This window comes from Liolophura sinensis, chromosome 1 (assembly GCF_032854445.1).
Source record: "Liolophura sinensis isolate JHLJ2023 chromosome 1, CUHK_Ljap_v2, whole genome shotgun sequence".
NCBI classification, from domain to species: Eukaryota; Metazoa; Mollusca; class Polyplacophora; order Chitonida; family Chitonidae; genus Liolophura; species Liolophura sinensis.
In genome coordinates, this window is record NC_088295.1 from 30,284,420 (window position 1) to 30,303,407 (window position 18,988).

The window sequence follows — 18,988 nt, forward strand, 5'->3', positions numbered from 1 at the left end:
AGTAAAAAATGACTAAAGTAGATCTGAAAAAAGAGTAGTCCAAAGAGTGTGTCAACAGCTGTCACCGACAGCTATAGTTTATTTCACATCTTGAGGTCCACAGTTCCTTGCACTGAGGACGATTCCCGCTTTACTATAGCAAGTCCTTTGATCACGAATGAAGTTTCTGGTGAACCAACATCGTCGGGAAATGATATCTAAAACTATATAAAAAATATTATATATTTGAGGCTTACCAGAAACTTTTGAGATAAAACATTGACATATATAGTTTTGATGTCTTGTTATTAACTCACAAGATTAATCTACCCTTAACCACCTTATTACCAGTGTTATTATTTTATTAGACATTTAACTGATATTTCCTTAACCTTCACAGTGGCAAGTGGTCATGGCAGCGCGTGTCAGCAGAGAATGTGTTGATCAAAAACAAAGGTTTGCCCATAGGAAACATATATTGGATTTCCTTCCAAAATGTGCACAACTGCGTAGGAATCGGTTTAAAAACTGTATCTGAAGTGCATGTTTTCTGAAATATGCGGCATTTCTTCTCCGTATGATTCACTAGAATAGGAACCGCCTTCAAACCAAATCATCATCGTGATTCTCCGTCACATGTACCCTTACCTTCTAGTTGTTAACATGCAGCAGGGCTATATCACTGTGCTATACCAATGAACTTATACGAACATACAGCATCCATACTACGCCCAAGATTATACAGCCAAGTCATTCGGTCCCGGCTACTTGACAAAATTACACCGGATGCTAATTTTGGCTTTAGCCATATACCCTTATATCCCACGGTAGAAGCAGAATTAGTAGGCTACAGCCTGAGGTTGGTGTGTCGCGGTCACATACTGGTATACCTGATGCTGTCGTGAAAGTTGCAAGATCAACAGTTCGGTAAGTATTGGAATATAGTGCGTATCAGCAGAACGGAAGTTTTACTATATAGACGTAGAATAGATAGTTCACAATGACGCATCATGTATGCTTAATTGAATGTAGATAAAGTATACTGTGAATCTCTTACTGGAAAGCTGAGGAGCGGACAACTATAGAGTAAGAGCTAGAAAAATAGGGCTGGAGCCAATCTCCTAAACGAGGCAATATGGCGAACTTCATTACACGATTTCATGGTCTGGAGTGAGTGAGTGAGTGCTTGGGGTTTTTTGTCGTACTTAAGAATTTTTCAGTCAGATGACGACGAAGGAATCCCTAGAGTCCTGCTTCACTGAGCCGTCTTACCGAAGGCAAGTAAGCCGCCACGCCCCGAACGAGCCATTATACTGATAAAGGTCAATAAGTCGTTGCACTATCCCCTTAATGCTGAATGGCAAGCGAGGAAGTTACAACTTGACTTTATTGAAACAGGCATTTGCAGCGAACAGTATAGGCCCTTGCCTTGTGTCTACACTATAAACTTTCGTTAGTTTTCACTCCCTAGCTATCTATCCATCAGTGTGTAGTGTAACTTGGACATAGAAAATATTTATAACGGTTTCAGCCGCATAACAGAGCCTAATCTCACCACCACATGAAGTCTTGTATAGCTCAAGCAAAGAGTGGATGTCATTTTATGTGTATTATTTGCATGTGAAACTTTGTAAACTTTCCACCTCCAGGCTGTCCTCTTTACGGCATTCAAGCGATCCAGTGGTGGTTTTAGTAGACTGCAGCTTACAGTACAACGCCTCTGAACAAAATCACTGCTGTTGTTGGCAAGCTGCCAGACATAGCCGGTTGTAGGGGTAATAACACGGTCACACATTGCGATATGGGAACTATTCGCTTTTACTAAATTATCCAGAGCTATTTCTGTTATACATATGTACCCAGCCGATGAAGTGTAACAAATCACCAGACAGTTTGCGTCACGTTTTGCAACATGATTGATTATCATCCGGATAAATAAACCGGTTTCTCTTTCTCGATCTGTATTAATTCCTTATTGCTCTAAATGTCTACGGATCAGCATTTTGCCAATCAGTCTTTCCATTCACGAAACCAATTATAACCGTTCTCAAAATTTCATAGATTAACTGCAAACCTCATTACGTGTTTTCTGCAGGATGTAGTTCCATTCAAAGATTGTATATATTTAGGCGGTAAGTCAGAAATCTGTTCAGTTCTGTACAGAGATGGAGATAACATCTGCCAGTGTTCCCAACAGTCGCTTTCAATAGAGTTACAGAACAATTCAATGGTGGCATATTAGTACCATTTGATTTCTTGCCATAGATCTACAAAAGATGCACATGCTTTTTCTCCAATATGTAATTACAAACAATGAATTTCTGCACAAAAACGAGGAATTTTTCCGGGAAACATACACTACAACATTGATAAATTTATCTGAGAAAACTTTACGCCAGGAAGAAAACTATTACACAACGAAGGAACTTTTACACTTTAAACTTTTTCACCGCGGAGAAAACCTTTCCACCGCGGAGAAAACCTTTCCACCGCGAAGAAATCTTTTCTACCGTAGAGGAAGTCTTTAAACCATGGAGAAAACCTTTCCACCAATATTACCTACTAAAAGCTAAAACTGTACACTCATTTGAAGAATACTTTATTGCAGTCATTCACACATGTGACATAAATTCAGTTTTGTTGATAATTTTGATAATAAGCAATGACGGATGTTTTTATTATATGAAACATTTGCATTTGTATATATTACATTTCATGAATAGCACTGGGTTTTGGTGATTAGAACTTGACACACAATCATCAGAATGTATCAAAAATACATGGAGATCTTTCAATGATATGTACAACAATAGCATTGTTATTAAGATTTCTACTCCGTGTAAATGGGACGGGTCATTTGTGCATTGTTATTGTTAACCAGGTAATGGCATTACAGAGTACAGGTAACATTGCACTCCCCTTTAATGTCACTGTACGGCCATTGTTATTGTTAACCAGGTAATGGCATTACAGAGTACAGGTAACATTGCACTCCCCATTTATGTCGCTGCCTAAAATCTCAGGCAAGACATAATTCTTCTCGGTCTGCCCACTGACACAGTTCCATGGAATAACTCCGAATGTCTCATTTCCTTAAAGGATCTTAACCTCTTCAAACTAAGTTCCGGTCTTAGGTTTGGCCTATCATCCTCTAGAAAACCATTTCCTTGGCCTTCGTTTTTGTCCTGTTGTTCACTACCATCAACGTCCATGGCCTCGACGTGCTCTAAAGCGCAGGCTGCCTTCAGGGACCTATCTCTAAAGTCAGGACAAACGTCACTGATTGCTTTTTTCAGTCTCTCCGTCCTTTCCTCTAGTAGGGCTTGCCACACATGTTTCGGGGCGAATTCACAGGTTACACTGACGTTTCTGTTGAGCTCTTTGGCCTCTTTTTTAGCCTTTTTCTGTTGTCGCTTTCTCTTTTCAATCAACCGACTCCAGCCATTGGACTTTGCGCGAGATTTGGAGTGATAACCAGTGGTTCTAATGGCGTACTCGACGGCATCAAGGAGCTGACGGTGAATGGTTTCCTCAGAGGGTGTCTCTAGTTTCAACATCTGTAAACAAAAGATAAATTTCTTAAGTTCAGTGCCGTTCAGTAGATACATGTACAATATTCATGAGTATGCGTTCGGAAGTCAAATCAACTTTGGCTGAAATATACCACATTGTTTCATGGTTGGTTAGGGCGCAGACCATATATGTTAAATGTTGACTTCTTGAATGCCGCTGAACAAACAACGTTTTACACCATATATAATCGTCACTTATTTAAACCGAAGCGGAATTTGAATTATACTTACCATATACCAATCGGAATACGTTTTGACGTCACGACACATTTTTAGTGCATGTCTTATTTCGGCTTCCATTTCAGTTGAGGGAAATCCCAAATTGTTGTCAAGACGCTGAACAATCTCCTCCATGCTTAAGCCACTTGGTCGCGCAACGTTTATGAAAGCAACCTGTTGAGTGGCATAAAAACACCATACTTCAACACACTGATCATGAAATAAATGTCTTTCATTAGTTTGGTTCTCATACTTAAGCTTATAGACAGGGACTTACAGCTTCTAATCCATCTAATAAACAAGAGGTACGTGTTATAAACACGAATGTTGTTACCTATTCTGATAAAAGTAGTTAAAAGATAAAATGCAATAATAAAATGTACATTTACCTGTACAATAAGTCGCCGTTTTTCCTTGTTTGTCATGTTAAAAGTATTCTCTAGTAAGTAGCTTTTATCCTCGCTTGAATCACCTAAGCGATGATTCTCCTGCACCAGTTGCAGCACGTTTCTGCGCCGAGCCTCTGACAAGAAGACGCAGGAAACATTACGCCAGCTGAAATGTAACAAAGATTCATTTAGTAAGCACAAATCACACAGGATCATTACGTATCATCCCCATTAATATACGTGAGGGATGAGGAATGGTCTATTATTGCAAAAGCATTCCTACAGGTAAAATTACATAACACAGTCATTACAAGCGAGTCGAACAGGGATGACTGGCTATGAGCTCATCGCCACATTGATGATGCTTTCTAGCGGAAGCAAGCCCTATGAGTGCCTTTGTATGTAGACAACAGTCCTAATTTTCATCTGGTATCCATGAATGTGCTTGCGCCAGGTAAATATTATTTTCAAAGATTCAACACTTTTGCATCTACTTATTTATTGATTGTTCACAACTTACCTAAACTTTGAAGTCACTGTCAGCAGCATAAGCCATTCTTCAAGATAAGGACAGCGCGCCTTATGTCGGGTCAAAGGGTCATCGAGGAATGCCTGTAATGCACAAAAGAAAACTGCATCGTTAAAAAAAACCCGTAAATTCCACTTATGTCATTACAATATTTGTTTTGTGGATAATACATATAATCTGCTTTATTTATTTATTTATTTGATTGGTGTTTTACGCCGTGCTCAAGAATATTTCTCTTACACGACGGCGGCAAGCATTATGGTGGGAGGAAACCCGGCAATATGCTTCATCATCCGCATATTTCTAATTACATGTATACCCAATGCCACCTTGCATGTTCAGAATTTTTAACCATAAATCTAATTATAAGAAGCGCGCTAAAAATGTAAATAATTTCGCAGAACCGTGATCTATATATCAGTTGAACACTGGCGTTTAAGAAACAGCAAACATTCCAACAGCTAAACATAAAGACCATCAATACTAATGACAGGTCGGTATGTATATCCTCATTTGGCTTACCTGTATTTTCTGGTCAATCATATCCTGCAGGCTAGGATACGTGTTCACCGCCCATAGAAACAGCCGATGTAACTGGAAAAACCCCGCCAGCAAAGTGCCACTGCCCTCCAGAGCTCCACAAAAGTCTTCTATAGTTGTGGCCATAACATTTGGAAGGAAATCCACGACCCATTCCTCTATCTTTGGCTTTTTGCTAATTCTCAAGTGTAAACTCAAGTCTTGGAATATGGTCTTTAAAGAGTTTTCAAACTCCTCCTGAATACAGTCTGCCTGATTCTCGTTTATCACCAGTGGCAAAAAGTGAGTTATCTCTTCATTGGTAGAACTGCGTACATAGTTTGCCTCTTTCATGTTCTTAAAGGCTTTGAGCGTTAGCACCTCACATGGAGACGACCAAAATTTGCGTTTGTTTGGGCCGTGATAGTCTAACCCAAAGCCATAGATATCGTCGGTTGACTCCGGTCTGCTGTTGGCGTCGTATCGTTGTCGTGATACATAGCACGTTATGGCCGGCAGACATGGAGGTGAACAGGACGATGTGGAAGCACCGGCAGAGTCTGTAGTCACGGGTTCCAGCAGAGGAGGGAATGGTGTCTCTGTTGTATGGCCACAATCTTCACATTTTAATTTCGGGTCGGTTAACAGTTCACGGTTGGTGCCCTTCTCCCCTGCATTGTATTGGGACAAAAACGATGCTATGTTTATGAGAATGGTTTGGATTGTGTAGCTTGGGCTCCAGTTGAATCCTTGTTCATCCCTCCATTCGTTGTGATAATTTTCATAGTCTGATAATATGGAAAGGCAAAAGTTCATACCCTTTGTGCCTGTTTTGTATGCACCATATGGACTGGTCAGACCGAAAGGCAAAAAGTCTGCAGACGGTGGTTTAAAAGGGTACTGTTCTGGGATGAAAAGAATAACATGAAAGGGTACATCATTGCAGATTATGTTACAGTGCCACTCGAATAGGTTGTCCTCGAGAGGAATGGCTGAAATTCCCGAAATAGCAGATTCTTTGAGTTCCCTAAGATCACCTAAGAGGCGCTTCATGGCAGCTGTGCGCGTATGGTTTACTGACGTCATAATGACGGTATCCGTCACAAAACTGTCAAGAATCACTGCGGTTACGGGCAGACAGTGACGAATGCGACTTCTCCGTTTAAAGTGAACGTCAACTGTTGGGGAAGATAAAACAAATAATTCCATAAAAATAACATCTTAATTGCATGCGCTTTCCTAAAACACATAATAACACATTCCTTTCGTTTAATTCAAGAATACAGACAGTCTCTAATACAAAAAAGTGACGTTCGACCATTACTGAGAATATTTAATATATTTCTCATCATATCGCCTGTTTGTACGTGGTGGGGTGGGGTCACAGATTGTCAATGACATATAACTGAGCCAAAAACATATTACAAAAGCATTTTGATGCTATAAGTAGCACATTTCAACGGAACCATATGAACAGCATAAGTCTACTATGAAGATTACAATATTAGCTCTGCTGTGTTTGCCATTCATTTCAGTTCAGTATAGGTGATAATAGGATAATGTGTGAATAAAGTGCCTGTCGATGCCTGGTTTTACTCTCCAAGCTTTAGTCTTTATGTCTAGAACAGAATACACAACACGGCGATGATGATCTGGCAAAAGCTCTGTGGTATTACCTGAACGAAGTCCAGATTTGATTTGTCAATCGAAGACAAGCTTCACACCCTCATCAGAGGCAGTTTGAAGCGCTGACTGGATTTCACAACACGTCGCTCCGTTTTTATAAGGTAGCGTCTGACGTCACTGTATCGACCAGGCTTCGCTCTGACCTGCCAGAGCCGTGTTCAGACTTGTTGGGCTATTTTTAGTGGTATGACCCGCTTACGTGATTCTGCTTACCTAGCGCTAGGTCGAGTTTCGCCTCTGATACACTATGAGCAGACATGCGGATATAGACTTGCGGTATCCTTCCTATTCACCACCCTAAATTGTAAATTCAGTTTTGTGTTTTGTGTTTTAATCATATATAAGCAACTTATTAGGCGATGTTCAATAGTGGTATTTATACAAACATAACTTACGAGATAAATGAAGTATAATAGCAGCAGGGGGATTTAGAAAACAAAACAACACTGTCTTACACCTGGTTTGAGTACGGCTATAAGATTAACAGGTCATGTCATGTTAAACATACGGCTAACATGTGCATGGTTGTGCTGTATAGTATGTGCCCAGAATATGATGGTAGAAAACTAGATACAATCTTTAATTAGCTGAAGAGGATATTTCTGTATTTATATCTACAGATATTCTATTTCTATTTATATCTATTTTATATCTTCTTGCTCTTTTCTTTCATTCAGGTTCCCTTTCCTCATGGCTGCATTTCCCCAAAATGCCCCCACTCAACCGACAACGTCATCTACACACACACACTCACAAACAAATGGCAGTCAAATAAATATTAATACCATACAAGATAAAAAAAATCATTATGGTTACAGTAATAACACTCATTTTAATTAAGAAGTGTCTGGTCCAGTATACGATTATACATAATTTATATATTTATTTGATCGGTGTTTTCCGCCGTTCTCAAGAATATTTTATTTATAAGACTGTGCACTGAGACCTCAGTAAGTAGCGCTTTTCTTGAAGCCGAACCATCAAATCGTAATTTTATGAGAAACACTAAAGTGTTGTATCCTTCTATGAGAGTTGTCCCCTCTATTGTCATATAAAATGTTTTGCAAGTCCACTTAAGGCAGGCGCAGCAACACATTAGAGAGCCTTAACACATATTAAGTGTGCCGGGATCAAATTATGCGGTGTGAACAGTACGGTAGAGTAGTTCATAATAGTCCCACGTACTCTACGATAAAAGTTATGCTTATTGGTATGGTTATCAAATATCAAAGGCCATGGTGCACTTATTCTATGGCTGTTTGATCGGGTGTACATGTGTATAACATGAACCCCAGTGGGACCAGGGCTGGAGTCGTATTCTTTTACGTAGTCCCAAGAATAAATGTATACGCAATACACTAACACAGATCTATGCTCTCTGTAAAAGAATCTATCGAATTAATAGTGGCGTTGTTAAAGCGAGTGTCAAGTGCTTTCTTTTGACATACAGGTAACTAAGTAAATAGCAAGCTGCATAATCACATGATTTATGTCTCGAACATTGTAGGCCTATGTTGCATTTAGGTTCTAATATATCTTTGGAAACATATACATAAACTCGTCAAATATCATCGTATACAATAGTATCTGCAAGTATCATCATCCCTCTATGCGCACTTGTGTCTACACCAGTCTCCCATCACATCCTTCAGTATATAGACTCCATGCAGTATGCTTACTGACACGTGTATCTGTGTTCACAGCGGTCACGTTATATAAACTTCAGTATTTCAAACTTGTTTCAGTGTCTCTGCCCAAACTATATAGACGACTGTATCTCTACGTACATGTACAGCAGTGTCTTTATAAATACCTGTATCTCTACATACACCAGTGTCTCTATAAACACCTGTATCTCTGCATACACCAGTTTCTCTATAAACACCTGTATGTCTGCGTACACCAGTGTCTATAAACAGCTGTATCTCTGCATACACCAGTGTCTATAAACGGAATTACTAACGGAATTTATGTCGCTTATGTACACTAGGAATAGAATAGGTCCAAGAAGTGACCCTTGGGGAACTCTTTTTTGTCTCTTGCTGGCACTGGCTTTTCATATAGAGAGACAAATACCATAACAAACCATACTGGTTTGAGCAAATTAAACCACGTGGCACAATGGTTCTAAAATCAAATAGAACACTGGCTTTATGAGTGAAATTTGTATTCCATCCGTGCATGGGTCACTATTTTTTAAACTATTGATGGCGTCTCTTATTTCAATCAGCTTGCAATGACTTAAATGAGTTGAAGTTTGCTTGAAGTTTGAAATCTATTTGGTTTCAAAAATAGAGTGATATTTCAAGCATTTAAGCTAACGATATATCAGATATCAGGTTTTTAAGTTCTAAAAACTATATGTGTTAACAATGTGACATTTCAAACATTTAAGCTAATGGTAAATGAGGAGTCACGTTTTCAAGTGGTAAAAAAAATCCACATAAGCTTTAGCCATTATATAAGATGAACACTATGTATCTCTGTTATAAAGCAAGTGTAACATATTAACCTGATTAATCGTCATAATGGCAGAAATGGCTGTATCCGTGGCTGGGCTGATCGCAGTCATCGTCTTCTATGTGGCCATTCTGGTGGTGGGAATCATTGCAGGCCGGAAAACTACACGTACTCAAGACACGAACGAGATGTTTCTGGCCAACCGGAACATGGGGGCGCTAGTAGCATTTTTTACCTTGACAGGTATGTTTATTTGACGCATATATATGCTGCAACATTACTTCATTACTTCAACACTACTACATTACCACATCGTGGAAATAAACAGAACAAATTCATCCACAGGCATATGATCGTTGATAAATCAACCTGTCGCCATGAACATACAATGGAATAGTCTCAGTCAAAATGTCGCTACTTTTAAGTGAGTGGTATCTTGGACAATATCCCTGTCATCAATGGCCCTTTATTTACATGTATGATACTTGTGTGATATGTAACTGTTTTGTTTTTGTAGCAACGATGGTTGGGGGAGGTTTTATTAATGGAACAGCGGAAATGATGTACACTTCGGGGTTTGTATGGGTCCAGGCACCCATAGGATACAATCTGGCTCTCATTATAGGTAAGTAATGAGTTCAGGCGGAAGGGTAGATATTTGCTTTTGTCATATGTTACTTTTAACAGAGAAGACAAGGCTAGACCAAATTTATATTTTCATCGATAAATTGTCTCACATAAAGCGTACCTTTTAATTATTTTTGTGGTGTTGTACAACCGATATATCTCAGTTATAAAAGCAAAATCGATTAATGTCAATTTTAACCAATCAGGCGGAAATTATTTTTATAACCCGAGAGTACACCTGTTTCACCTTTGAGGCATATGAACGTGGAGTAAGAGGTACCTAAGATCGTGTTTCCGGATTCTCTAACTTTGCGTATCCAATGACCAAGTAAGAGTTCAAAATTAGAGTTGATTTATGTAGTTACCAAATATACCTGAGCAAAATGACTGTGGCTCTTTAGGTCTGTTTCTACACCTCTGCCGAAATAACTAAGGTTATCGTTATATTTTTTTTCTTTTAAATATCGACCTAATTAAAACTAGCTTATTAACACATTAACTTTGTGTGCTGCTAATTTATTGCTGATATATGGGCAATCTCGATCAAGGTTGAAGGAAACTAGATATAATCATGAGATACGTGACGACACGACCGCAAATTCACAATAGCTGTGACGTCCCATGAAAAGCTGATGTCGTCTCAGGTCCTCCCTTATGTGAACGCTTCTACTAAAAGATGGGACGTCAAAATAGAGACACAAATATACAGCCACTTTCTTCTAGATGGAACATCGTTCATCTATAATGTATATTTGTACAGTCTAATATGGTACATTACCTGGTACCAGCTTGGAACACAGATTGTACCATATTCTAACCATAACTGATTAATTAGCCTAACTGCTTTAGCCACTTGAAATAGTGCTAACATCTGGCTTATCCCTATTTGCTGACCCTGGTTGATTAGCCTCACTGCTTTAGCCACTTGCAATAGTTCAAACACCTGGCTTATTAACATCTGCTGACCCTTGTTAATTAGACTCACTGCTTTAGCGACTTGCAATAGTGCTAACATCTGGCTTATCCGTATTTGCTGATCCTGGTTACATTCAAGGAAACAATCTCTTAATTTTTAACAGGAAATATAATCTCTGAGTGATTCTGGGTGATATTTTCTGTTATTATAACATAATAATGTGATGTTAGTAGTAATGTTAGTCATAATGTCATGTTAGTCTTATACAATCTCCAAGTTAAATTAACAGAATACCCTGAATATTATTAGTGTCTGCTGCGTTAACAAAATATATTCTAGCGTCGCTCAGACATGAGACTTTCTGTTACATGTGAATTCAAATGATTATGTTCGATTATAAGAGTAATAATGCTCAAATGAATTCATGCAGCCAGTGACTCTAGAAGGTGAGCTTATCTAATTCACCCATTTGACACAAAAGCTCAAACTCGCATGAACGGCCACGCGCGTGAGAAGAAAAACACCAAGGAGATAACTTTACATGTATCTGAACGCTGCAGAGGGGTGGATTATCTCCCCTTAAACGAACAATCATTATATTCTTATATACTTACGTTCTCATATAGTGTATTGTATTTATAAAACAACATTTATTTTTTTAGCACGTTTTGTTTCATTGCAGGCGGTTTCCTTCTTTGCCGAGAAAGTCAGGCGTTCTGGTTACGTGACTATGTTTGATCCTTTCCAGAACAAGTATGGTACGCGGATAGGAGCATTACTATTTATCCTCAGTTGCTGGGAGATTTGTTCTGACGGCATCCATACTATCCGCTCTTGGTATGATCGTACTCTTGTAGTCTATGTTTCTTAATTTCGTAGCTTTCCATTGGTTAATATTCATTGGATAAGTTACCCCATTCGTCGAATACAGCCTCGTTGTTTGTTTGTTTTTTGTTTGTTTTTGTTTTTGTTTTTTTTTGTCTTTTCTGTTCAAGCCTCCCTACGGAGTAACGCTTATTTCAAAATGTTCTAATGGTTCAGCAGCTAACAACAACAGCGTGAAGAAATATTTCTCATAGCATCGTTTTAAGACAATTATATTGACTACATAGCAGTTCACATAGGGGAAATATTTTCTATTCAACCATTCAACGAATGTCCCGAGCTGGGCCTTCCTATCTTCTTATCGTGTGAGTCGTGACGTCGGTTTCGACGTCACAGTGTCCATTTAAAAACAGCATGCTTTCTGGTGAGGGTAATATAGATTTTTATAAAACGTTTAATTGATAAATAAAATCTACGCACTGATTTTGAACAGCTAGCCTTAAATTACCTGAATCTGGTACAGCCTGCCTGGTCAGCCGTTTTCGAAACTAAAAGCTCTTTTTCGTGAGAAATATTCATACTGTGTGATAAAACAAGCGTGTAAACGAAGTGCACAAAATGCTAAAACATTACGCACACGCCATTCTACGTACTGAAGAGTACAAATGAATCGTATCTGATTTGCCCTGCTTCCTGTCACCAGGTGCGTCGTTGTCCGTCATTCTGGGTCTTAACGCCACCATATCCATCATCATTTTCGGCCTGTATCGCTGTAGCGTACACTTTCCTGGGTGGTCTGTATTCCCGTGCGTTACACAGACGTCCTGCAGATGATATGCATAGCATTAGGATTGGTGAGAGATTGAGCGTGTCAGAACCAGGTTTTTTTAAGATATATGTTCCTTATTTTTTTCCTTATTTATTTGTTTCTTTTGTTTGTTTGTTTGTGTGTGTATTTGATTGGTGTATAAAGGGCATTCAAGAATATTTCACTAACAGAATCATAATGTCAAATCCGGTACCTGGCGGCGGCCAGCAGTCCGGTAGGAGGAAACCGACTCCGGGGAAACACTCGACCATCCACATTTTGAGGCAATGCACTTCTTGTCCATATTGCTTGCAGAGAGTTTAGTGTGCACTGAAACATCACTAGACAGTTAAGTCTAACTTTGCCAAGACGGTTGTTCCACCTAAATTCCAACAGGTATTCTCTCTAATTCGCCCATACAGATACATAGTGTTGTCATAATGTTAAACATCTCCACTGCTATTATTATTTTGTTATAAACCATCGGTTAGATAGGCTTTTCAAGTTGTTAGTGCTCTTGCATTGAAGGCTATCCTTGCAGGCTCCAGACAAACGCCTGACGTAATGTATACATGGACAAACCTCCTGACTCTGGTATACATGAACAAACCTCCTGACTCCAGATATACATGGACAAACTGCCTGACTCCAAATATACATGACCAATCTTCCTGACTCCAGGCATACCTGACATACCCTGACTAGATGTACCTGACAAACCTCCTGACTCCAGGCATGCCTGACAACTTCCTGGCTCCAGGCATGCCTGAAAAACCCTCCTGACTTCAGGGTTGTACCTGACTAACCAGCGGACTTCATGTATACCTGACAATCTTCCTAACTTCAGGCATGCCTGAAAACCTCCTGACTCCAGATATACCCGATAAACCCTCCTGACTTCATGCATACCTGACAAACCTCCTGACTCTAGGTATACCTAATAAACCTCCTGACTCCAGGTGAATGCCCAGAAGTGAATGATCCGTTTGAAATAAAGATTCTCCAGTAATTCATTCAAATACACATGAAATTATGATATTATTCTATATATGCGATAGCACAATATCACGCAAGGTCAGTCAGAAATATACGTGCGCTACATTTACATGAGACTAGCTACCTGTGGAATCCTCACTTAATAAATGTAAGCGCATCCTTTTTCAGTTTCTAGCCTTCCCTTTTGCTTTGACAAACGACGCTGTGGATCTGAGCACTTTATCTGTCCGGTGGAGAGGAGAGGTGAGGACATCAGAGAAGATAGGTCTCTTCCTGGACAGCTACCTTCTTCTCATTATGGGCGGAATTCCATGGCAGGTGGGTCATCGTTCAAAATGTCATGAACGCCATGGACGTCGTGGACAGAATGAGCGTTCTGACGTCAGTGCCAGGCCTGCTAGTCGTACATTTAATCACTAGATTATACAAACCCTAATGTATTTTACCGAACCAGAAAAGTATATAAGTGAAATATTCTTGAGCAGGGTGTAAAACACCAATCAAATAGAGAAATAAATATTTCATGGAACAAAACATAAGGATATACCTCTTTTGGTGCACATATTGCATACGTAGTATAAACTCAAGTGCTAAAACCATGGTTTTGAAATAAACCATGAAATTTTTGAAATAAAAATTATATATGTGTATACCCAGCCTCGCTGCCAGACTAACTCGCACAACGTCAAAACCTAAACGTAAGTTTTTATATTAATGTAAAAATACGTATGAACTAAACCTCAAACATACATGTTTGTTGACCTAATTAAATTATCATCTGTCCAATAATAATTCCGCGTATTCTGAATTAGTATAGGGGCTTATTTACATGGGTCAAGTAATAGGCCTACATCTGTGATTTTATGATTGTCTCCTATTGATAGTTTTTTCATCATGCTCTTTTAAGGAGACATTGGGTTTGTATTATATATGCGTATCTCATTAAGTAGAGCATTTTTCCATGAAGCAGTCGCTGAAAAGCTGATTGGAAGAACTATGGTAGTACTTAATATTATGTGTTTGTGTGGCCATTGTAGTTACTGTGTGTTTTGTGGAACAGGAGCCAAGTTGACAAAACTACGTAAATTTCGTAACTTTCTTCGTACATGACGCTGTCTTGGTTATAGCATCAAAAGTCGGCGCCATTTACCAGAAAAGTTACGAAAAATTTATGTAAGTTTTGTAAAAGTCTGTGATAGACAGAAATGGTTTTATAGTTCCTGTCCGTTTACAGACTTACTTCCAGAGAGTGCTGGCTTGCAGGACTCCACAGATAGCTAAGTGGGCATCAGTTGGTGGCGGAATAGCAGCTGCCATACAGGCGATACCACCCATGGCGATTGGAGCCGCAGTTATGGCAGCAGGTAATGCAACGTCTGACCTTAGACAATAATTCATTTTCCATTTTCTTGCATGTTAAAGTTCAAGTCTCGATGAGCAGTCAATATATTTATAAACCAGCAAACACTCTTCATAAGCTGTTATCCGACTGGTGAGACACCCATGCTATGGGTCATTCATGATGGATGAATTTGTTATCTGCAACCTGTCAATCACAACACGGATCCTGTGTTGTCAACTACTCAACAGCAGTGTGGAATTTTGATGACGTCTCAAATTCCGCCGAAGTTTCATCTAATACCTACCAGAAGACACGTGGAAGTCTACGTCAAGGTCAGCAAAATGGCACGAACCAAAGGGCAGAAAATGTAGAAAAGTAGGATCGAACAAAATCACCGACCACCCGACAACTCCCACCCCCACCCCCCACGCCAAGTAATCCTCTTCCACTTGTGCAAGCGCAGATCTGTATCTCTTGATCTGTACCTTAGTCATTTACCATTTTACATCGTTCCGTTTTAACAGAGATGTAACTTTTCAGTACATTTTTTTTTCATAAATGTTTTTGGTAGTCTCTTTTATTTTTGGTGTTTATTTTACTTTTTATGTACTTGTATGTAATGTTCTTTTAATATTGTCGCGAGAAAAACAAAAATATGCTATTGATATTCATGCATCCACGTGAAAGAAACTTATGTTGACGTGATTTGAAATGGTGACGTAAAGCAGCCTGTTGAGCTGAAATTTGAATTAAACTTACCTCAGTTGACTAAGTTGTCCTCATTGTGTAAGTTTATGTAAATTTGACAGCTCCAATCAGACGTAAAACAACGGTGCACCTTCACCTAACTTGCTGAACAGGGACAAAATCAGAGTTTTTTGGATTACCTGATAATTTCAAGGATGCACATTGAGACGGTGACTCGGAAGTGCTGTAATAGAGAGGAGATTTTAATACGAAAACACCCACTTTGTGCAGAATACAATGCGTGGATGGAAACACATAACAGCCTTGGCCTTTGAACAAAAACAGCTGGACTCGCCAGGGTGCTAGAGCTAATATTAACGTACACGCCCGATTTACCCCTCTATTTATTCATAGTTATTTGCTTTTTGGACAGATTTGAATCAAACAGAATACCGAGGACCGATACCTATTACCGGACCAGAGAGGAGTCTGATCTTGCCTATAGGCTTACAGTACCTTTGTCCCACGGCGGTGTCAGTGATCGGCCTGGGGGCAGTGTCCGCCGCGGTCATGTCGTCAGCCGACTCTTGTATACTCTCCACAAGCTCCGTCTTCGCTCACAACATATGGAGAAACATCTTACGACCCAATGTACGTTACCCTATTATAGTCTTCGCAACAGATAAGCAGACGTACAAGTCGCTTGATCTGTCCATCTCTCGATCTTTGTGCTTGTTGATCAGTAATTTTGTTTTTAATGGGGCTATTCAGTTAATAAGAGGCTTGAGTACAAGATGACATGAACTTTTGCGGAATGTCGTAGATGTTGCAAATCTAAGACTGGCTTTATGAAAGGCAATAATCGGGCTCTGCCATAAAAGTTAGCAGTTATGACCTTTAAGTTATAAAGCATCCAGAGAGATTACTTCTAAATGCATTTTATGTTTCTAGCAGGAAACCTTTAAAAATCGGTGTAAGTTGGAGCACTAAAGATATGTTTTCAGACCTAGTTTTGTTACTATACTCAGTATTTTCACTTACACGAAGTCGATCAGTTTTGTGGGTGGAGGAAACCCTGCATGCTTAATCCACTGACTTTTGATAAATAACTGACGAAAACTTTGACGATTACTGACAAGCTTTCTCACATGTGACGTAGTAATATTTGCACCATGTTCTTGGAAGACAAGTGATCTTCATTGAACGTTAGATTGCACAAAAGACAAGCGATAGTCGTCGACTGGCATGCCTATTGTCAGCAGTGCCTCTGTTAGCTAGAGTGATCTGGTGCTAGAGCATGCTGTTATGATTATTGAACTGTTTTGGACAACTTCCAAGATCTGCACACAAGGGTTGCCCAAGTGACAATGCCATCATTTTGGGGAAATCCATCTTGGTGAATGACGTTCCTCGAGTAGATTTTCATCTTACATTCATATATGACTTTCACATTCCAGGCGTCAAACTCTGAGCTGATCTGGGTATTGAGAGTTGGCATTCTTATCGCCCGCATACTGGGTTCGTTGATCGGAATAGTTGTGACCACGGTCTACGGCCTGTTTTTCCTCTGTTCAGACCTCATTTACGTCATCAACTTTCCACAGCTGGTCAGCGTCCTATGGATCCGCGTATCCAACAGTTATGGCTGTATCGCTGGATACCTCGTGGGTTTCTTTCTGAGGATAACGGGCGGCGAGCCACTCATCGGGATACCCAGCCTCATCAAGTATCCGCTATACGATGAGGTCATGGGGCAGCGGTTTCCGTTCAAGACATGCGCAATGCTATGCAGTTTGTTCACCATATTCGCCGTGTCTTACGTCACTGATTATGTTTTCCGTAATGGAATTCTGGATAGAAAGTTTGATTTCCTTAACTGCGCTGTACGGGAAGATGAACGACCTGAGGCTCTCCGAGATAGTGATAAAGATGGCGATAAACGTGCACCTTTGGCTACAGAAAATATCTCACTTAACCCTATGTGAAGTTTTTATTTCTGACAATGCCTCCAAAAACAATGTGCATGTACCTCTCACATTTTCAAGCACTTTCGGAAGTGATATATTACGTGTAATACACCAAATGTACTAATGCCATCCTACCGTCATACATGTGCATGCCTTGGTCAAAAGTGTATTAACTAATACTGGTATTAAGTCATATTTTATGTTTACAATTTAGCCCAAACTCAACAGCCACTGCTAGATGTTTAAAGTCAAATTATAACATACTATAGTTCATATTAAATGTTTTATTACTCAATCTGTTTTCTTTTTCATCATTATTTTTTTTCTTTGCTCATACAATATTGAAGACCTTGGTTTAAAGTTAAACCTGGTAGGAAGTTTTTGAACAACTGGGCCCAGGATAGCTCATAGCTTTTAATGGGATTCCTTTGCCCGCCGTCCCGTCCGCCTAGGCCGAGCTTTGTTTTGGGAATTACGCCTCTACCTAATGGATTCAGATTATGATATTTAATAAACCTTAAATATTTGTTTCATGCAAGTCACAATGAAGTCAAAGGTGAAAGTCACTCAAAAATCACGCATGTGCCAAATATGTTGTTACCAAGTTTCCGACTAAACTGTTCTCTATCTTAAGGCTGAGAAAGAACTAAATGGCTTTTGACGAAATTTGACAGAAGGGTAAGGTTATGTAAAAAGTTGAGAGAAAGTTGTTTTGATCAAATTTTCCATGTATTCTATCTTTTCACTCAGATAATGTACCTGTATGCCAAGTATGTTTCTTTATTCCATATTTGAGACCATAAAAGCTGTTGCAACTTGTTCATGCTATATTGTGGTTAAAGGTCAAGGTCACTAAAAGGTTGCTCATTTGCTACAAATCTTGTCCCCAAGTTTCCGAGTAAAACGTTATTTCAGATTTCATAAAACTTCGTATATATCATCTGTACACTGAGGTTGTGAATTGGATAACTTTGAAAGATCATACAGAAGGTTATACAGAACATATGAGTAAAGGTGACAGATTCAATTTTTCCATCATTATACATATAAGATTAAACAACATATCTGTTTAATTGGGTCACGGACATCAGGGCTACATTTGTATTTGTCATTCACAAGCACATTTTCTAGTTATTTTACTATGTTTTTACCTTAGCACGCGTCATTTTACTGTTTCATGGATTTCCTCTCATTTAAAAAGGACGTTTTTGAACTGTTATAACGTGTTAATTTCCTGACAGAAAGTCAACAATGTGCAACAAGGAAGCATTAAAAACAATTAAATAAAAACTATTAACCCTTATTACTTTTCCTCTTATTTTTACGTATGTGCTTACTCTTTTGATCACTTTTGAGACAAAATTTATGTAGACATTTATACGTCGACTTTTATCTAGGAATATTCCGGCAGAAAGCGTCATGTTGGGAATGGGAAATGCCATATAGGAAATGGAAACTATATTTTAT

The 18,988-nt window shown here is 39.1% G+C and overlaps 2 protein-coding genes across 2 annotated transcripts; one reads left to right on the top strand and one right to left on the bottom strand.

Annotated features, from left to right (window-relative positions):
• Nucleotides 1–2,628: 2,628 nt before the first annotated feature.
• Nucleotides 2,629–6,355, bottom strand: LOC135461630 (uncharacterized). The gene is made up of 5 exons (XM_064738811.1): nucleotides 5,211–6,355; nucleotides 4,680–4,771; nucleotides 4,160–4,325; nucleotides 3,783–3,944; nucleotides 2,629–3,536 (listed from the first exon to the last, which is right to left on the bottom strand). The coding sequence occupies exons 1-5, from the start codon at nucleotides 6,291–6,293 to the stop codon at nucleotides 2,991–2,993; spliced, it is 2,049 nt and encodes a 682-aa protein (XP_064594881.1). The 5' UTR covers nucleotides 6,294–6,355; the 3' UTR covers nucleotides 2,629–2,990.
• A 3,075-nt stretch (nucleotides 6,356–9,430) lies between these two features.
• On the top strand, nucleotides 9,431–17,707 carry LOC135475959 (high-affinity choline transporter 1-like). Its single transcript, XM_064755966.1, is given in 11 exon segments — nucleotides 9,431–9,596; nucleotides 9,871–9,978; nucleotides 11,559–11,733; nucleotides 12,425–12,432; nucleotides 12,434–12,477; nucleotides 12,479–12,526; nucleotides 12,528–12,575; nucleotides 13,694–13,843; nucleotides 14,760–14,889; nucleotides 15,988–16,205; nucleotides 17,012–17,707. Coding segments are annotated over 11 exon segments (1,623 nt in total). The 3' UTR covers nucleotides 17,540–17,707.
• The last annotated feature ends 1,281 nt before the right edge of the window (nucleotides 17,708–18,988 follow it).